Below are 19144 nucleotides of genomic sequence, written 5' to 3'. Positions count from 1 at the left end.
GGCATCCATCCCACTTTGGATGGAGCAGCTCTCATTTCTAGAAATATGGACAAATTTATTAAACCCCCCAAAATATGACTATCCAGAGTTGGGACCAGGAAGCAGAGTTGCAGTCTTACACGCCTCTCTGCAGCTTCTCTCCTCCTGCTACCCCCCCAAAAACCCATCTCCATAGAGACTGTGTCAGCTTCCAAAAAGACAAAAAACAAACTAAAAACCAGCAACAAACAACTTAAACATAAACAATTACAAAGAAAGAACAATACAGTATCCACATCTGAACCAAAGAGTAAAACAGTGAAATGTGGATTATTAAATATTAGGTCTCTCTCCTCCAAGTCTCTGTTAGTACATGACTTAATAATTGATCAACAAATTGATTTACTCTGCCTTACAGAAACCTGGTTGCAGCAGGATGATTATGTTAGTTTAAATGAATCAACACCCCCGAGTCATTCTAACTACCAGAAACCTCGAAGCACAGGCCGAGGGGGCGGTGTGGCAGCAATTTTTCACACCAGCCTATTAATTAATGAAAGACCAAGACAGACTTTTAATTCATTTGAAAGCCTGATGCTTAACATTGTCCACCCCAGCTGTGAAACTCAGAAACCAGTCTTACTTGTTATCATCTATCGTCCACCTGGGCCTTACACAGAGTTTCTGTCTGATTTCTCAGACTTTATATCTAATTTAGTTCTGAGCTCAAATAAAATAATTATTGTGGGTGATTTTAACATCCATGTAGATGCTAAAAATGACAGCCTCAACATGGCATTTAATCTGTTATTAGACTCAATTGGCTTCTCTCAAGATGTAAAAGAACCCACCCACCACTTTAATCACACTCTAGATCTTGTTTTAACATATGGCATAGAAACTGAACATTTAACAGTGTTTCCTGAAAACCCTCTCCTGTCTGATCATTTCCTGATAACATTTACATTCACAATAATTGATTACACAGCAGTGGAGAGTAGATTTTATCACAGTAGATGTCTTCCTGAAACCACTGTAACTAAGTTTAAGAATATAATCCACCCACTGTTATCATCTTCAATGCCCTGTACCAACATAGAGCAGAGCAGCTACCTGAACACTACACCAACAGAGGTCGATCATCTTGTTAATAATTTTACCTCCTCACTACGTACGACTCTGGATGCTGTAGCTCCAGTGAAAACTAAGGCCTTAAATCAGAAGTACCTGACTCTGTGGTATAATTCTCAAACGCATAGCCTAAAGCAGATAACTCGTAAGCTGGAGAGGAAATGGCGTGTCACAAATTTAGAGGATCATCATTTAGCCTGGAGAAATAGTTTGCTGCTTTATAAGAAAGCCCTCCGCGAAGCAAGAACATCTTACTATTCGTCACTGATTGCAGAAAATAAGAACAACCCCAGGTTTCTCTTCAGCACTGTAGCCAGGCTGACAAACAGTCAGAGCTCTGTTGAGCCAACCATCCCTTTAACGTTAACTAGTAATGACTTCATGAACTTCTTCACAAATAAAATTTTTATCATTAGAGAAAAAATTACCAATAATCATCCCACAGATGTAATATTATCTACAGCTACTCTTAGTACCATTGATGTTAAGTTAGACTCTTTTTCTCCAATTGATCTTTCTGAGTTAACTTCAATAATTATAGTGTATATGGCCTCAACCAGCAGCACAGGCGCTACTGTGCTTTAAATGGCCGAAACCAGAAGCAGAGGCCCTGATAAGGCTCAGTTTTCTTTTTACTAGCAGCATGGGCACTGGTGTAATGTAGGTGGCGTCAGCAGGTAACACAGCCCCTTGTGTGGTATAGAAGAAGGACAGGCCTGGTGTGATGTAGATTGCCTCATCCAGCAACAGTCCCTGGTGTAATGAAGATGGACTCAGCCAGCAGCAGAGGCCCTGATGAGGCTCAGTTTACCTTTTGCTGGCGGCACACGCCCTGTTGTGCTGTAGATGGCTTCAGCAAGCAGTACAGATGCTGGTGAGGTGAAGAGGGCCTAAGCCAGCAGCACAGGCCATGGTGTACTATAGATGTCCTCATCCAGTAGCACAGGCCATGGTGTAATGTAGGTGGCCTCTGTCAGCAAGACAGGCCATGGTGTCGTGAAGATGGTATCAGCCAGCATCACAGGCCCTGGTGTAATGTAGATGGCGTCAACCAGCAGCACAGGCCCTTGTATGGTGAAGCTGGACTCAGTCAGCAGCTCAGCCCCTGGTGTATTGTAAATGACCTCAGCAAGCAGCAAAGGCCCTGGTGTGGTGTAGATGGCCTAAGCACGCAGCACAAGTACCTGTGTAATGTAGATGGCCTAAACCAGCAGCACAGACCCTGATGTTGTCAAGATTGGCTCAGACAGCAGCACAGGCCTGGGGGTGGTGTAGATGGCCTCAGACAGCAGCACAGGCCCTTGTGTGCTTCACATGGGCTCAGCCAGAAGCACAGGCCCTGGTGAAATATAGATGGACTAAGCTGGCAGCACAGGCCCTGGTGAAATGCTGATGTCCTCAGCATCAAGCAGCATAGGCACTGGTGTGGCGAAGTTGGTGTAATTTACATGGCCTCAGCCATCAGCACAGGCCATGGTGTACTATAGGTGGCCTCATCCAGTAGCACAGGCCCTGGTGTAATGCAGATAGCCTAAACCAGCAGCACAGACCCTGGTGTAATGTACATGGCCTCAGGCAGTAGCACAGGGCCAGGTGTGGTGCCCATTGCCTCATCCAGCAGCACAGGCCCTTGTGTGGTGAAGATGGCCACAGTCACCAGCAAAGGCGCTGGTGTGCTTTAGTTGGCCTCAGCCAGCAGCACAAGCACTAGAGTGCTTTAGATGCCCACATTCAGTACCACAGGCCATGGTATGATGTAGGTGGCCCCTGTCAGCAGAACAGGCCCTGGTGTAATGTAGATGGCCTCAGTAACCAGCAGCATAGGCCCTGGTGTGGTGAAGATGGCCTCAGTTTGCAGCTCAGCCCCTGGTGTAATGTAGATGGCTGAAGCACGTAGCACAAGCACCTGTGTAATGTAAATGGCCTCAACCAGCTGCACAGACAATGTTGAGGGGTAAATGGCATCAGGCAGCAGCCCATGCCATGGTGTAATGTAGATGGCCTCAGCCAGCAACACAGGGCGAGGTGTGGTGTCCATGCCCTCAGCCAGAAGCGCAGAGCCAGGTGTGATGCCCATGGCCTCATCCAACAGCACAGACCCTTGTGAGGTGTAGATGGCCTCAGCCAGCAGCACAGGTCCTGGTGTAATGAAGATGGCCTCAGCCACAGCAGCAAAGGCTCTGGTATACTGTAGATGGCCTCATCCAGCAGCACAGGCCCCGGTGTGGTGAAGATGGCCACAGTCAGCAGCACAGGCCCTGGTGTGGTGAAGATGGCCACAGTCAGCAGCACAGGCCCTGGTGTGGTGAAGATGGCCACAGTCAGCAGCACAGGCCCTGGTGTGCTTTAGATGGCTCAGTCAGAAGCACAGGCCTTGGTGAAATGTACATGGCCTCATCCGGCAGCACGGGCCCTGGTGTAACGTTGGTGGCCTCTGTCAGCAGGACAGACCCTGGTGTCGTGAAGATGGCCTCACCCAGCAGCACAGACCCTGGTGAGGGGTAGATGGCTCAGCCAGCAGTACAGGTCCTGATGAGGCTCTGTTTACTATTCGCTGGAAGCCCAGGTCCTGGTGTAATTAAAATGGCCTCAGCAAGCAGCAAAGTCCCTGGTGTGAAGTAAATTGCTTCAGCCAGAGGCACAGGCTCTGATGTTTTGAAGATTGGCTCAGCCAGCAGCACAGCCCTTATTGTAATGTAGATTGCCTCAGCAAGAAGCAGAGGCCATAGAGTGCTATAGATGGCCTTAGCCAGCAGCAAAGGACCTGGTGTGGTGTAGATGGCCACAGTCAAGATCACATTCCCTGGTGTAATGTAGATGGCCTCAGCAGGCAGCACAGTCCCTGGTGTGGTGTATATGGCCTCAGTCAGCAGCCCATGCCTGGTGTAATGTAGATAACCTCAACCAGGAGCACAGACAGTGGTTAGCTTTAGATGACCTCATCCAGCAGCACAGGAACTGGTGTATACAGATGGCCTGAGTAAGCAGCACAGGCCCTGGTTAAATGTGGATGGCCTCATCCAGCGTGCAGTAAAGGCTCTGGTGTGGTGTAGATGGCCTCAGGCAGTAGCACAGGGCCACGTGTTGTACCCATGGCCTCATCCAGCAGCACGGCCCTTGGTGAGGTGTAGATTACCTCAGCCAGCAGCCCAGGTCCTGGTGTACTGAAGATGGCCTCATCCAGCAGCACAGGAAACTGGTGAAATGTGGATGGCCTCAGCCAGGAGGCAGCAAAGGCCCTGGTGTAGTATAGATGGCCTAAGCATGCAGCACAAGCCCCCTTGTAAAGTAGCCCCCATCACTGTGTAGTGTAGAGGAGAGTATTGCGGATTGCTGACATAATCAGACAGGGCAGCGGTGTGCAGCTTGCTTACATCACCATTAAGGGCACAGGAGATCGGCTTGCTGGCATCATCATTAAGGTCAGAACTGAAAACACCATAAAGGGCAGTGGATAGCGGCTAGCTGATCCCACCAGCGAGAGCAGAGGACAGCAGCTTGCTGACATCACCAGCCAGGGCACATGAGAGCAGCTTGCTGAAATCACCAGCCAGTGGAGTGCAGCGCTTCTTGACATCACTAAGCAGGGCGGAGGAGAGGAGGCCTGTTGACATCACCAGCCAGAGTAGAGGACAGGGGCTTGCTGACATCACTAAGCAGGGCAGAGGAGAGGAGGCTTGACGACATCACCAGCCAGGGCAGAGGAGAGTGGTTTCCTGACATCAGGGTAAAGGAAATTCGCTTGCTGAACTCATCAGCCAGGCCAGAACCGAAATCACCAGCCAGGGCAGAGGAGAGTGAATTACTGACATCACAAGCCACGACAGGGTAGAGTTGCTTGCTTACATCTCTAACCAGGGCAGAGAGGAGGAGGCTTGCTGACATCACCACCCACGGCAGAGGAGAGTGGATTGCTGACATCACCAGTCAGGGCAGAGAAGAGGAGGCTTTCTAACATAACCAGCCAGAGTAAACGAGAGTGGCTTGCTGACATCACCAGTCAGGGCAGAGGAGAGGAGACTTGCTGACGTCACCAGCCAGGGCACAGAAGAGCGGTTTGCTGACATCTCTAACCAGGGCAGAGGAGAGGCGGCTTGCTGACATCACCAGACAGGCCAGAACTGAAATCACCAGAAAGGGCAGAGGAGAGTTGCTTGCTTAAATCTCCAACCAGGGCAGAGGAGAGCGGCTTTCTAACATCACCAGCCAGGGCAGAGGAGAGCGGCTTTCTAACATCACCAGCCAGGGCAGAGGAGAGGAGGCTTGCTGACATCACCAGTGAGGGCAGAGGAGAGGAGGCTTGCTGACATCACCAGTGAGGGCAGAGGAGAGGAGGCTTGCTGACATCACCAGTGAGGGCAGAGGAGAGGAGGCTTGCTGACATCATCAGTGAGGGCAGAGGAGAGGAGGCTTGCTGACATCACCAGTGAGGGCAGAGGAGAGGAGGCTTGCTGACATCCCCATCCATAGCAGAGGAGAGGCGGCTTGCTGACATCACCAAACAGGGCAGAAGAGAGTGGCTTGCTGACATCACCAGCCAGGGAAGAGGAGAGTGGCTTGCTGACCAGTCAGGAGGAACTGAAAACATCAGAAAGGGCAGAGGAAAGTGGCTTGCTTACATTACCTGTCAGGCTAGCGCTGAAATCACCGGCTAAACATGCCTCTACTGCTCTGATTGCGTAGGGGCTCAGAGAAAACTATAGATGGTAACAGATGACTAATATGTGACATCGTCTACCAGCATCACTTTGCAGTCATGCTATAGACTACCATCTTAGTAGCTTAGAGACATTCCCTCGTACCACCATTCTGCAATTCAATTCAGTTTAATTCAGTTCAGTTTAGTTCAGTTCAATTTTATTTCTATTTCTCCATATCACTACCACAGTTGCCTCAAGATTCTTTATTTTGTAAGGTAAAGACTCTACAACAATCTGCAGGCTCCTCTTTACTTCACATTCCACCTCTATAGGACTACGAACGTGTGTAAATGTTGGATAGATAGCACTTACTTAGAAAAAACATTTTTAAAAAGTGCTTGGGCAGATTGTATAAAGTGCTTTGTGAAGAGAAAAGGGTTTACAAGAGCCAGTACATTAATCACCTGAGTGCACAGTGAATCTACCTCCGGTGCTCCTGGCCTTACTTCTCTTCAACCTGGTTTCATCCACATACATTATATCTACCTTCCTTCTCTCCTTCATATCAACCAGCTCTCATAGTCTCCACTTTTAAAATCCCTAGTCTCACCTCCAAAGTCCATGTCTCACTGCTTCTGAACCACCTTTCCCTTCTTTGTTTTATTTTGGCCAGCAGTAGCACAGTTTCCTCCAGGACATTTTTGGCCAGCAGCACTGGAGGGCAGCCATTGTTAACCCATGCCCTGAACTATCTGCTATGGACATGTCATTCTAGATAATTCATGTTTAATATAGCAAAGATTTTATGCCAGATACTCTTCCTGATGCAACACCCGTGGCTTGGTTAAATGTGAATCAGAAATTGCATACACCTAATGATAATCAAATGTGCATCACAAATACTAAAAATCTGCTCATTCAAGTTTCAAGCAAATATTTATCCAAGCCTTTTTATGTTTTATAATCAAAACCACACGCAGGTGTGCTTGTTTGAAACTATTTACTCACACTCATAGTAGCATTGTGTGGGCCACACCTTATTTTGCCTGCAGCCCTTTAAATGCAGTACACTGACTAGCACAGTGTTTGTATGTCTTAGGTTGTATGAACTTAGAACTAAGTAACCGTATTGTTTGTTTATCCAGTTTATATTCTCGCTAAGAAAAAGTGAAGCTGGAAATATGTTTCTGAGGATGTCTCATCTGACTGCTTTTTAATTTATAGTGGGATGCAACAAAGTTACTTTGAAACATATTTCAGCAGTTGACTCTGATTTGTATGGATATGAATTTCCTAAAGCTGTCAGGTAAGAGAAATTGCTTTCCAAATACATGTTTATTAGATATGTTGGACTTTAAGATTTTTGTTTTTGAAATATGCCGTTTCACTTGAAGAGTTTGTCATGTTAGCTGCAGAGATATACACTGTGTTCAGAAAGTATTTTTAGTGAAAATACCATGTGTAGCTGTCATATACATACATATACATGTCTCTCTCTCTCTCACTCTCTCTCTCTCTCTCTCTCTCTCTATATATATATATATATATATATATATATTAGGGGTGCAACGATATTCGTATCGATATTGAACCGTTCGATACAGTGCTTTCGGTTCGGTACGCATATGTATCGAACAATACAAAATTTGTAATTTATTTTATCAACTTTCCTTCTGACGATGCTGTCTGTGTTGAGCGCTCAGTGAATCTGCGTTCGACTACTCCGCCTAGACTGCACTGTCGAGCGCAGATCCACTGAGCGCTCAACACAGACAGCATCGTCAGAAGGAAGAGCGCAGGGCAAGCTAGCGAGACAGAAGTTAAGCTCTCCTTGCAACATGGCAAATTGAACCTCCCCCACCCTCATTCAGATCTGGCGTTTGGAATTATTTTGGTTTTCATGTGACGTATGACCCTGAAGGTAAGCGCGTCACGGACTAAAGTAAAACAGTATGTTGGATGTGCCACGCAATGCTCAATTACATGGGTGGGAACTAGTGTGTTAGCGCAGTTAGCTCGTTAACGTGTTGGCCGTCTAGCCCCATGCACGGGCGATCAGGGGTAGCTCGTTAACGGAGATTTGCCGTGTTGTGGCGTTAAGGTCATTTCAACGAGATTAACCTGAAAGCACTAGTGGGAACACAACGAATATGACTGCACATTTACGCCGACATCATCCTAGTGCAAAGACAAGTGGAAGCAGACAAAAACAACAAGCATGCATGCTACAAACTTTACCCGAGTCATTTAGACAGCCGTTAGCACAGGATTCTCCTTATGGGGACCTGATATGTTTAATATGCTGCTGAGAATATAGCCCAGAAGAAGCGTATAGTATAGCTTTTATTTTGGAAAGAGCCATTTCTCTGTAATAAACTCTCTTTTCCAAAGATGAGTGATTCCTCAATCAGATACAGGGCTCGCAATATCGCTAGCCCGACGTCCCGGGGCTAGCGATTTTTCCAGTCGGGCTACCAAAATCTATCTCTGCCCTGCCCGTCGGGCTATTGTAGGAAGGAAAAATATATGTCAATGCTTTTGCATTCTTTCGGAAATGTAGCTGGGTAATTATGTCATTGGCATCGGTGAGCCACTGTCAATATGTGACATATTTAAATCGCGTTTGAATTTGCGCTTGTTTTTTTGCTTTCACTTTGCAATCGCGCAAACTGTGTATAGAGAGCGACAGTACTGATTGGTGAGTGACGATAATTTGTGCACCAATTCCTCTGACATCCCTAATATATATATATATTAGGGGTGCAACGATACACAAAATTCACGGTTCGGTTCGGTTCGATACTTTGGTGTCACGGTTCGATATTTTTTCGATACAAAAAAAAATGTTCATGCCTTTTTAATTTGTCATTTGTTAAAATTATAAATATATATTTTAACTCAAAAGTACAGTTTTTAAATTTAATGTTGCTGAAACAACAAAATAATAAATCTAAGATCGAGAAATCACTCATCTTTGGAAAAGAGAGTTTATTACAGAGAAATGGCTCTTTCCAAAATAAAAGCTATACTATACGCTTCTTCTGGGCTATATTCTCAGCAGCATATTAAACATATCAGGTCCCATAAGGAGAATCATGTGCTAACGGCTGTCTAAATGACTCGGGTAAAGTTTGTAGCATGCGTGCTTGTTGTTTTTGTCTGCTTCCACTTGTCTTTGCACTAGGATGCTGTCGGAGTAAATGTGCAGTCATATTCGTTGTGTTCCCACTAGTTCTGTCAGCGTTAATCTCGTTAAAATGACATTAACGCCATAACGCGGCAAATCTCCGTTAACGAGTTGCCGCGGATCGCCCCGTGCGTGGGGCTGGACGGCGTCAACACGTTAACAAGCTAACTGCGCTAACGCACTAGTTCCCACCAATTGAGCATTGCGTGGCACATCCGACATACTGTTTTACTTTAGTCCATGACGCGCTTACCTTCAGGGTCATACTTCACATGAACACCAAGATAGTTCCAAACGCCAGATCTGAATGAGGGTGGGGGAGGTTCAATTTCGGGTAGCGTTGAGGCAGTAGCCATGTTGGTTGCAACGAGCTTAGCTTCTGTCTTGCTAGCTTGCGCTGCACTCAGTGGATCTGCGCTCGACAGTGCAGCCTAGGCGGAGTAGTCGAACGCAGATCCACTGAGCGCTCAACACAAAATTTTGTATTGTTCGATACATATGTGTACCGAACCGAAAGCACTGTATCGAACGGTTCAATATCGATACGAGTATTGTTGCACCCCTAATGTATATATATATATATATATATATATATATATATACATACATACACAGTTTCAGTCAGTTATATGTACAATCTTTACTTGTTTTAAAGTTTAAAGTTGAAGCTTTGTGGAGGGAATGGAGAAAGGAAAGCCCTCCAGGGATCATCTTCCATATTGTGATTTCAGACAGGGACTTTGGTGAAACAGCTAGCACGGACAAACCAAAGCGGAGCTCAGAATTTAGTGAAAGAAAACTGGCACCAGCTGACTTCAGTGGCATCTACAGCAATGGTGAGAACACAGATTCGTACAGGTCTGGTCTTTATCATCACAGGAAGAGCAAGTGAAGATTCCAGTTAGCAACATTTTAATAAATAAATGATGGGTGGTGCTGTCACTTGGTGTTGGCTCTCTCTGCTGTACAGTCTCACTTACTCTTTCTGTTACATCTCACAGTGGTGTATTGTGCAGCCCATTTAATAAAAAATGTTTAGATAATGTCCTATTACACAAATCTGGCCAAATTTATTAAATCCCCTGCAAAATAATTGTCCAGGGTTGAGACCAGAAGGCAGAGTTGCAGTCTTACACGCCTCTCTGCAGCTTCTCTCCTCCTGTTATACTTCCTAAACCCCATTCCTATAAAGACTGTGTTTGACCACTTAAAAACAAACCAAATATCATCAAACGTTTATTTCAACATTAAAGAAATAACAAAGAAAGTAGAATATGATTTAATAATTCATCAATATATTGATTTATTCTGCATTACAGAAACCTGGTTACAGCAGAATGATTATATTATTTGACATGAATCAACACCCCAAGTCATACTAATTGCTGGACTCCTCGAAGTGCAGGCAGAGGAGGAAAAGTGTAAACAACTTTATTAATCAATCGTAAAGACCCAGACATATGGAGAGAAATTTACCTCAAAAGTGTTATGAATTCATACAATATGACCATAAACAAAGATTTATCAATCTGTACTGTGATTTGTGTGTAATTTTTGAGGACTTGCATATGGATGCTCAAATCCACGCACAAATACACAGATATGTGACAACATGTTTGACCACAACTATAATAAATAGTGATCATTTACACACAAATGATTAAGTTCTGCTTTACTTCAGGAGGTCCAGATACCCCAGGTTTACATTGGGACAGGAACACGGCTTACATTTGTGGATCTGTGTGAAGTTGACAGTGTGATATTTCTCTCAAAACCCCACATGGACATTCGATGTGATCTGTGTGTTCTGTGAAGTTTTTATTTATCATTCACCTGGTCCTTATACAGAGTTTCTGTCTAATTTCTCAAACTTATATTGTACTGATGTAGTGCATTCAGTGATTTAGTACATCTATGTAGATACTGAAAATGACATCCTCAACATGGCATTTAATCTATTACTACTCAACTGGCTCTCTTAAAATGTTAAAGAACCCACTTACTACTTTAATCATACTCTGGATCTTATTCTCACATATGGCATAGAAAGTGAACATTTCTAAGCATTTACTGCTTTGTCTGATGATTTCTTTGGTTTTCATTGGAAGGTTGGTGGTTTGATCTTTGGCTGGTGCAGTCATCATGCCAAATATCCTTGGGCAAGATAGTAACCCAAGTTGCATCCACCAAAGTGTGAATGTGTGTTAATGTTAGATAGAAAGCACTTAAAAGCACTGAAAAAAGTGTTTGAATGAATAGGTGAGTGAGGCCAGTTATGTAAAGCGAATTGTGTAAAGTAGGTAAAATACTCCATTTAACACAGTGCAGAGCAGCTACTTGAACCCTGCTCGGACAGAGGCCAATTATCTTTTTTTAACAGTATTACATCTTCACATCATACAACTCTGGATACTGTGGCTCCTCTGATAAAGAAAGCATCAATTCAGATGCTTTCTTCCCTGGTAAAACTCTCAAATGCACATGCAGTCTTGTTAGTAAGATGGCACCAGTGGAATGGCTGCCATCACTCGGTGTTCTCCTCAGTTTTGCATTTTTCTCGTGTAGCGCTATTTTTTTAGCATGCAATGCACTGGTCACCTATGACAGATAGTCTTTTAGATGTCCTCAAATATTCACAATCAGGAACCACACCAATTGACTGTACCTGGGTATGGAAAAACCGCCGGAGGAAAGGGTTGAAAAGACCTCGAGTCCTGTTCAAACTGAGGAACAGACAACACCGTTCCCCACTTCCCAGCATTCTTCTAGCTAACACCAAGCTAGACGAACTACGTCCTGTTAAGGACTGTAATGTCTTTCATTTTACAGAGACATGGGTGGATTCCACAGTCTCTGACTTGACCATTGTTCCAATGGACCTTTCTGTTCTTTCAATAACCGTTAGGACTGTACAAAGAAGTTGGGTAAGTGCAGGGGAATTGATGTGTGCATAAAACAGTGGTGTGTGGATGTACAAGCAGTTTCATAAGGGTTCTCTCCTGATCGTGAACACCTCATCTCGCCATTTTATCTGCCCAGAGAGTTTACAGCGGTGTTCTGCACCACTGCTTGCATTGCCCCTCCACACCATGATACCATGCTGCTGACGTAGTGGCAGATGTCTTCACAGACATCTTTAACCTCTCCCTGCTGGTGTCTGTAGTCCCCTCATGATTCAAGAATAACACTATCATTCCTGTTCTGAAGAAACCCAGTGTGAGCTCCCTCAATGATGATTGCCCAGTAGCACTCACCTCCATGGTTATAAGCATACAGTCAAAGCTCATATCACATATTCACTGCCTGCTACACTTGACCCTTTTTAGGTTGCCTACAGGCCAGATAGATCCACAGATTATACAACAGTGCTGGCTCTGCACACCATTTCCTACCTGGACCATAAGAACAGTGGACTCATCTCTGTGCTTGTCCTGCTAGACCTCAGCGCAGCGTTCGATACTGTCGACCATAATATCCGATTAGAGCGATTAGAACATGCTGTAGGTATTACAGGTACTGTGCTGCAGTGGTTTGTATCATATCTATCTAATAGACTCCAATTTGTTAATGTAAATGGAGAATCCTCTTCACACACTAAGATTAATGGTTGGACCAGTTCTGTTTAATGCTCGTTTTGCACTAGAGGTGTCAAACTAATTTTACATCACAGGCCACATACTGCCCACTTTGATCTTTAGTGGCCTGAACCAGGGAAACTCCTCTTTCTGTCAGTGTAAAGAAGTTACATTTGAACTGTTTTTCCTGCATAATAAAAAAAAGTTGCTGTGACAAAGAAGAAATCTGTCAGCAAGACTTTGAACTTCAATAAATAAATCTGTAAAATTACAGAAAAGGTTCTGGTAGCTCATTGCCCAGACTGCCCTTTTCTTAACTGTAGTCATAAAAAAAGGAAATTTCTATAATAGAAAGTGAAACATTTCTGCCATTTCATTGTTTATGGCTTAGTTACTTAGTGTTTTATGAACGGCCATAAGGGAGGTTTTTATCATTAGGAAAAGCTGTAAAACTTGTAAAAATACAGTCAAAAGTCCAAAGTTTCTGTTGGTGCTTATTTGTGGTGAGCAGCAGATCAAACAAGTTAACAATTATAAATGGCTTCAAACACACATTCAGGCCTGTGAGACTCATTTAGACACTCAGACAATGAGCCATGGCTCAGTCTGAAACCTGAAACCTTTTGTCCTCCACGGTGGAAAATGGCTGAAGATAAAAATGGGTATCACTTTAGCCAGCTCCTAATTTTATAAATTCTGCACTTAGGTTTGCAGTCTCCAACGTCATTGAAATTCAGCCAGATGTTGCTCATTTTACATTTTTCCTTGTTTCTTTACTTTTTCCCAACACGCTTGCATTTAAATCTGACTCCCTCGTCTCTCTGTGTAGCTGTCTTCAAAATGTCTGCCCCCCTTTCTTTTACATAATGGTATGATCCCATCTATATTTGTATTGGCCACATGGTGTGCCCATCAAAATAAAGTCCGGCTCCTGTCTGCATGAATATGGCTCCCAAATACCAATAAAAATCATATTTTGCATGGTTGGTTACAAGTATAGAGCTTCAACATGCAACAAGTAGAAATGGGAGTGAGACAAAATATTTTCTGAGCATGCAATTTATTGAAAACAACATTTATACTTAAACTACAGCTTTTTGTTTATGATTTGTTGTTCAGTTATTAACTCATGTGCTGTAACAGTCTACGCTACCTTCGACTGCACCGGCTACAGGGCCTGTCTAGCTACAGATATTTCAAGGGTACAAAGCTGGGTCTCCAATTCAGTGATCCTGGCCTCCAGAGCTGCCATCTTGTCTCAGAGTGATGCTAAAAAAAATATGTTGTGCATTTATTATGTCTAAGCTGGAAGATTGTAATTCATTATCAGCATGTCCTAGTAACTCCCTGAAAAAAGCCTTCAATTTAACCAAACTGCTTCAGCGAGAGTACTGACAGGGACTAGAAGGAGGAAGCATATATTATTTCCATATTAACTTTACAAGGTATTGAATAATCAAACCCCTTCTTATCTTAAAGGCCTCACAGTACCATATCACCCTAATAGAGCACTTGCTTTTTAGACTGCTGGTTTACTTGTTGTTTCTAGGATATTTGAAAGTGTAATGGGAGGCAGATCCTTCGGCTTTCAAGCCCCACTTCTGTGGAATCAGTTCCTAATTTGGATTCGTGAGACAGACACCCTCTCTACTTTAAGATTAGGATTAAATTATTAGGTTTTCCCTTTTCAGGCAGCCCTGGGCCAGCGCTTAGTTATGCTGGGATAGGCCTAATTTCCTGGGGGCTTCCCACAACTTGTCCACAAAGATGGACTGTTGTTGTGATTGGGAGTTATATAAATAAAATTGAATTAAACTGAATTTAATTGATGTCTGACTATTTTCTATAGAATATTTAATCAATTTCTTTTTCTAATGACCCACATTCCATTAACCAATACTTTTCATACCTATAGTGGTGCTTTTAAGGCATCAAATTGTTTGATTGGAAACACTGGCTTTGGTGCATGCTTCATCTTACAAGTAACAAATAGTATTTAGGCACCTGACATTTATGAAAGGATTGTGTGTGTGTGTGTGTGTGTGTGTGTGTGTGTGTGTGTGTGTGTGTGTGTGTGTGTGTCTGTGCGCAGACCTGCTCCCAGCTTCAGGTGGTGAGGAGATGACCAGAGGATTTCTGCAGGAACTGGTCGGCATCTTGTTGGGTTTTATCTGCAAGTCTAATCAGAGGAGCTCTAAGGTACTGTTTCTATTATTACTTTAAACAGTTGTACTTTGATCAAAGTAGCTTTCTCTGTACATGATTCAGAATACAGCAGTACCCCTATTCACAAGTGCTTGCCAGATCAGGCACATGGTTAATTTGCCAAACTTTTTTTTTGTTTCTTTTGTCAAATACTCTTCCTGGTGCAACCCTAAAGGGATTGTGTCTTCTCCTGGAATACAACTAGTGATCTTTCCCTTGATAGACTAATATGTAAACTAGGGCTGAACAATTTTAGAAATGATCTAATTATGATTTCAATTCAATTCATGATATACTTCAAATTAAGCTTCAGCACAAAATTCACAATGTACAGTAAGATTTACAAACATCACAGAAGATGACATCATACCATCAGAGCATTAAAAGCTATTAATATGACGTAAGGATGAAAACTAAAGGTAAGAAGTGCTTTCAAATGTATTTATTAACAAGAAACATGCATGTGCATTCTTACTCTAAATTTTTCAGTTCTGTTACCACTTTTTCTTTACACTCTGCATATAGCTGTGGGATGGCAACCTGGCTGAAGTAGATGTGGGAGGGTATCACATATCTTCTGTCCAGCATGCAAAGGAGGTTTTTAAATCTGTATTTAGTGACCGTGTTAACAAACACCATGTCCCTGGCAATGTAATATGTTATGGCATTTGTTATCACCTGATATCTTTTGCTGCTCTCATCAAACAGAGTTCAGCTATCAAAAGATGCAGTAATTATAGACTGTTTGCTACAATGAACCTGAGCGCCACTTTCACTAGACTTTTCAGCAGACTTTTTTGTCATGCACTCCTCATGCAAATGCCTGTGGTGATTTTTCAAGTGTCAGTATAAGTTGGTTATGTTTCCGCTACATGTTGCAACTTTAATGCGACAGGTGTTGCACAGTACCTGTTTCTGGTGCACGTCTGCAGCCTCAAACCCGCAATACTCCCAAATGACCAACGTGCTGGTTTTTGAGAGGCCAAACGGACTGCAACTTAAGAAAACACCAGCAATAAGAAAAACGCTGAAAAAGCACACAGAACACAATGGAAATGGGAAAAATTACAACAGAAATAAGAAAAAACAAAACAAAAATGGGAAAAACAAAAACAGAAATAGGAAAAAACTGATTTCCAAAAGCACAAGGGAAGTGTTTCTGGGAGACAATAACCTGATGGACCTGTTCCAGGAACCCAAAACATGATAGGTGTGTTTTATCATGATTCATATAATACTGATGACCAAAATATGCTAAGAATTGCGCTGGGAGACACTTAAGAGAAGTGGAGGATCTATCGGTTTTGTGAGGAAAGAAAAGATGAGAGGTAAGTGTGTTAGCCTAACTATTAGCCTAAAAATCTGTCATCAGTATTATATGAATCATTATAAAGCACACCTACCATGTTTTGGGTTCCTGCAACTGGTCCGCCGGGTTATTGTCTCCCAGAAACACTTCCCTTGTGCTTTTGTAAATCTGCTTGTTCCTATTCCTATTTCCGTTGTTGTTTTTCCTATTTCCATTGTGTTCTGTGTGCTTTTGCAGCGTTTTTCTTATTGCTGGTGTTTTCTTAAGTTGCAGTCCATTTGGCCTCTCAGGGCCACCGTAGAAATCTCCTAACTGCGCTTCTGGTTCGGCTGAAGCCATCATGACATGCCACTTCTGATTGGTGAGCTTGGCAGGATGGTAGAGAGATGACATGTGTGTGTTAAAAAAAAACCCAAAACACATCAAAAAACTACAGATCCTGGGTCAGTTAGGAGTGCTACAAAAAACACAGCTTTGGCGATCACGTGATCACTTTGTCTGAAATCGCAATTTTGATCAGAAAACGATAAATCGTTCAGCCTTAGTGTAAACCATTAGTGTCCTAATATTCTTCTTAGTAGTGTAATGCCAGTCTGGAGTCCACTGTGACAACTTTCCAGCAGTGTGTTTGACTGTAAAACATGGACTTTCTGTTTTGCACACTCCTGTTGTCACCAAGTCTGTGAGGAGGTGGAGTCAGGAAACCAGCAAGGCTCTGCATAACTCCTGACTGGGACACGCTCTGTGATCCAAATGGTGAATATGTCAACAGCATCACAGACTGCATAATTAACCTATATGCATTTCTGTGGGGATCTTCCCAACTAGAACTGTACACTGTTTTCCCAGTAACAAGCACTAGATCAACATTACTTAATTGCCTTTTTCTCACCATTTTTGTAGCAACACACTACAACTACACTACACACTACAACAAACCTGTAGGAATTAGTAGAACCAGCTTTCAAGGCTTAATCAACCTCCACTACTGCAGAACAGCTTTAAATTGTTGACTCATGTTGTGTTCACTGAAAAAGGCTTTTTTGTATAATTCTGAAATGTACATTCTTTTTCGGTTTTGGGTAACCTTACCTTTTCTTTTAAACCTCTGGCAGTTCATCACTTACCTTTGTACCATTTCAAGCTATTCATTGGACTTGAACGACTTGAATTGCAATAAATAACTCGAAAAATTGGGGTGTTCTAAAAACCTTTGGACAGTAGTGTATATACAGTAATTTTACAGATTATTCTGTGTTTATAGAATTACTTTAATATCTAAAAAACTAAAATAATAGTCATTCATTTCAAATCACTTTGTCTATTTGTAATATATGTAAAGCACATGTATGATGTTAATCCTGTTTTTCACTTTTCACTTCTACCTACTGGCAAAAAATGTAATTCTTAATAAAATGATAGAGGAATGAGTCCCCATATTAAATCCCAGCGAAACTGACATGATTGAAAATGTTTTTATGTATGTGTAGGATTTAAAATGTGTATGATTTTAAAATGTAAAAAATAGTATCTACCATGTAGGTGCTGGACTTCCATCATCCTCATCAGCTAAAGGAGGGACTGGAGGGCTTCAGTCTTGACCTGCCAGTACAACCAGAAACTCTGGAGCAGTTACTAGTGGACTGTAGAGACACCCTCAAATATGGTGTTAGTACAGGTATGGGAAGTACTAAAATATGTTTATCGTGTCAGGTCTGAGTTCTTACCTACAGATGTGTGTTTCTTTTGCAACTTAAAAAACAAAGAAGTTCTGTTCCACTCAACAATGGAGGATTTGTCTCTATGCAAATTACGTTACCTGGATCACTTGAGATTCAGATGTGCTCAGTGTGCCATGCAATCTGCTGAAGTGCTTTTGCAGGTCCTTGTTATTAATACTTAATTATTTATGTATTTATTTTGAAAAATATAATTGGTTTTTAGCACACTAAACAGCAATGAATAAGCCTAGTTTTGTCCAAGTGCTCCTGAACTTTAGTTCAGTATTAGAACTCATATACAGTACATTTACTGAAAGAGAAAAAATAGTATTTCCACCCCCAAGGCACCAACCACCCTGTTTGGAACAAGCTGGGAGGTCTCCCATGGCTCAGAAGTCAAGAAACACCCAATTGACATCACTGTCAGATTGGTTTCTCTCCATATTATATAGCATGCAAATATATGCTTTGTTTCTATACAGTTGGATTCCAATGTAGAACCAAGTCATGGTTCTACATTGTGACTCAAAACCTAACTTCTTTATGCAGTCTACATTTTCCTAATGAACCTTGGCTGCAAATATTTACTTTCCCCACTGATTAGTACAAAGAACTTTTTCTAAAACATTTGATGGCAGGAAGTGCATTGGAAAATATATTACTTGTACTTTCTGACCTTGTTCTCTGTCATTTGTGGAAAATGCAAGGTACAATTTGTTTTTCAGTGTCTTATGGAGTAGTTTGTGGCATAGCAGCATTATAAATTAACCACAAGCTAAAAAAAAAAAAAAACATTTATAAAAAAAACTTTCATATTTTCCAACACTGCCCTTACCTTTAATATCTCAGCTGCCATCACTTTATCAGTGTAAACAGAAGGAGTAATAAAATACTTGGAAAATAATATTCACCACTGATGCTGCTTCTATGGCTAAGGAAAATTTCACCATGAGATTTCCTCTTCCAATCAGCACCGTTATCCTCAGTCCTGTGCATGATAGTGACATTGAGTTTTTTAAGATCTCACCAGACTAGACTGAAAATGTTTTTGCTTGACTGAAACTCTCTTTATTAGCGAACCGTTCCTGGTCCAAGTTCTCCCGTGTTTTTCGTATACAGCAGATAAAGTAATTATTGAGCATGTCACAAGTTTTCTAAGAAAATATATTCCCACTGCCCTGAAATTCTGACCAGATGTGGGTAACGAGCCAGGGGGGCACGGTCGTCAACAACAAAGTCGTCAATCCTAAATTTGAAATCCAGGTTCAATTTTTCTTCTAATGGAGATGATATGTTTTAACTGAAGAGACTTGCAAGGAGACATGAGTGGAGAAGGTCCAGTAAAAGAAAATTGTGTCTGTAACCCTTGTGGTGTCCTTGGATCAAAAATGGTCCCT

The 19144-nt window shown here is 42.5% G+C and overlaps 1 protein-coding gene across 1 annotated transcript in view; it reads left to right on the top strand.

Moving 5' to 3' along the window:
• The first annotated feature begins 6861 nt into the window (after positions 1–6861).
• gad3 (glutamate decarboxylase 3) overlaps positions 6862–19144 on the top strand; it is a 39709-nt gene continuing 27426 nt past the window's right edge. Inside the window, exons 1-4 of the mRNA XM_084912863.1 lie at positions 6862–7056; positions 9669–9773; positions 14605–14711; positions 17569–17704. Coding sequence (XP_084768989.1) covers positions 7029–7056; positions 9669–9773; positions 14605–14711; positions 17569–17704 — 376 coding nt within the window. The 5' untranslated portion in view covers positions 6862–7028. The remainder of the gene's footprint in view (positions 7057–9668; positions 9774–14604; positions 14712–17568; positions 17705–19144) is intronic.

This window comes from Perissodus microlepis, chromosome 18, assembly GCF_051167445.1.
Source record: "Perissodus microlepis isolate ML-2025 ecotype Zambia chromosome 18, ASM5116744v1, whole genome shotgun sequence".
In the NCBI taxonomy this organism is placed as follows: Eukaryota; Metazoa; Chordata; class Actinopteri; order Cichliformes; family Cichlidae; genus Perissodus; species Perissodus microlepis.
Note: the sequence above shows the minus strand (reverse complement) of the source record. Positions and strands in the feature narration are given on the sequence as shown.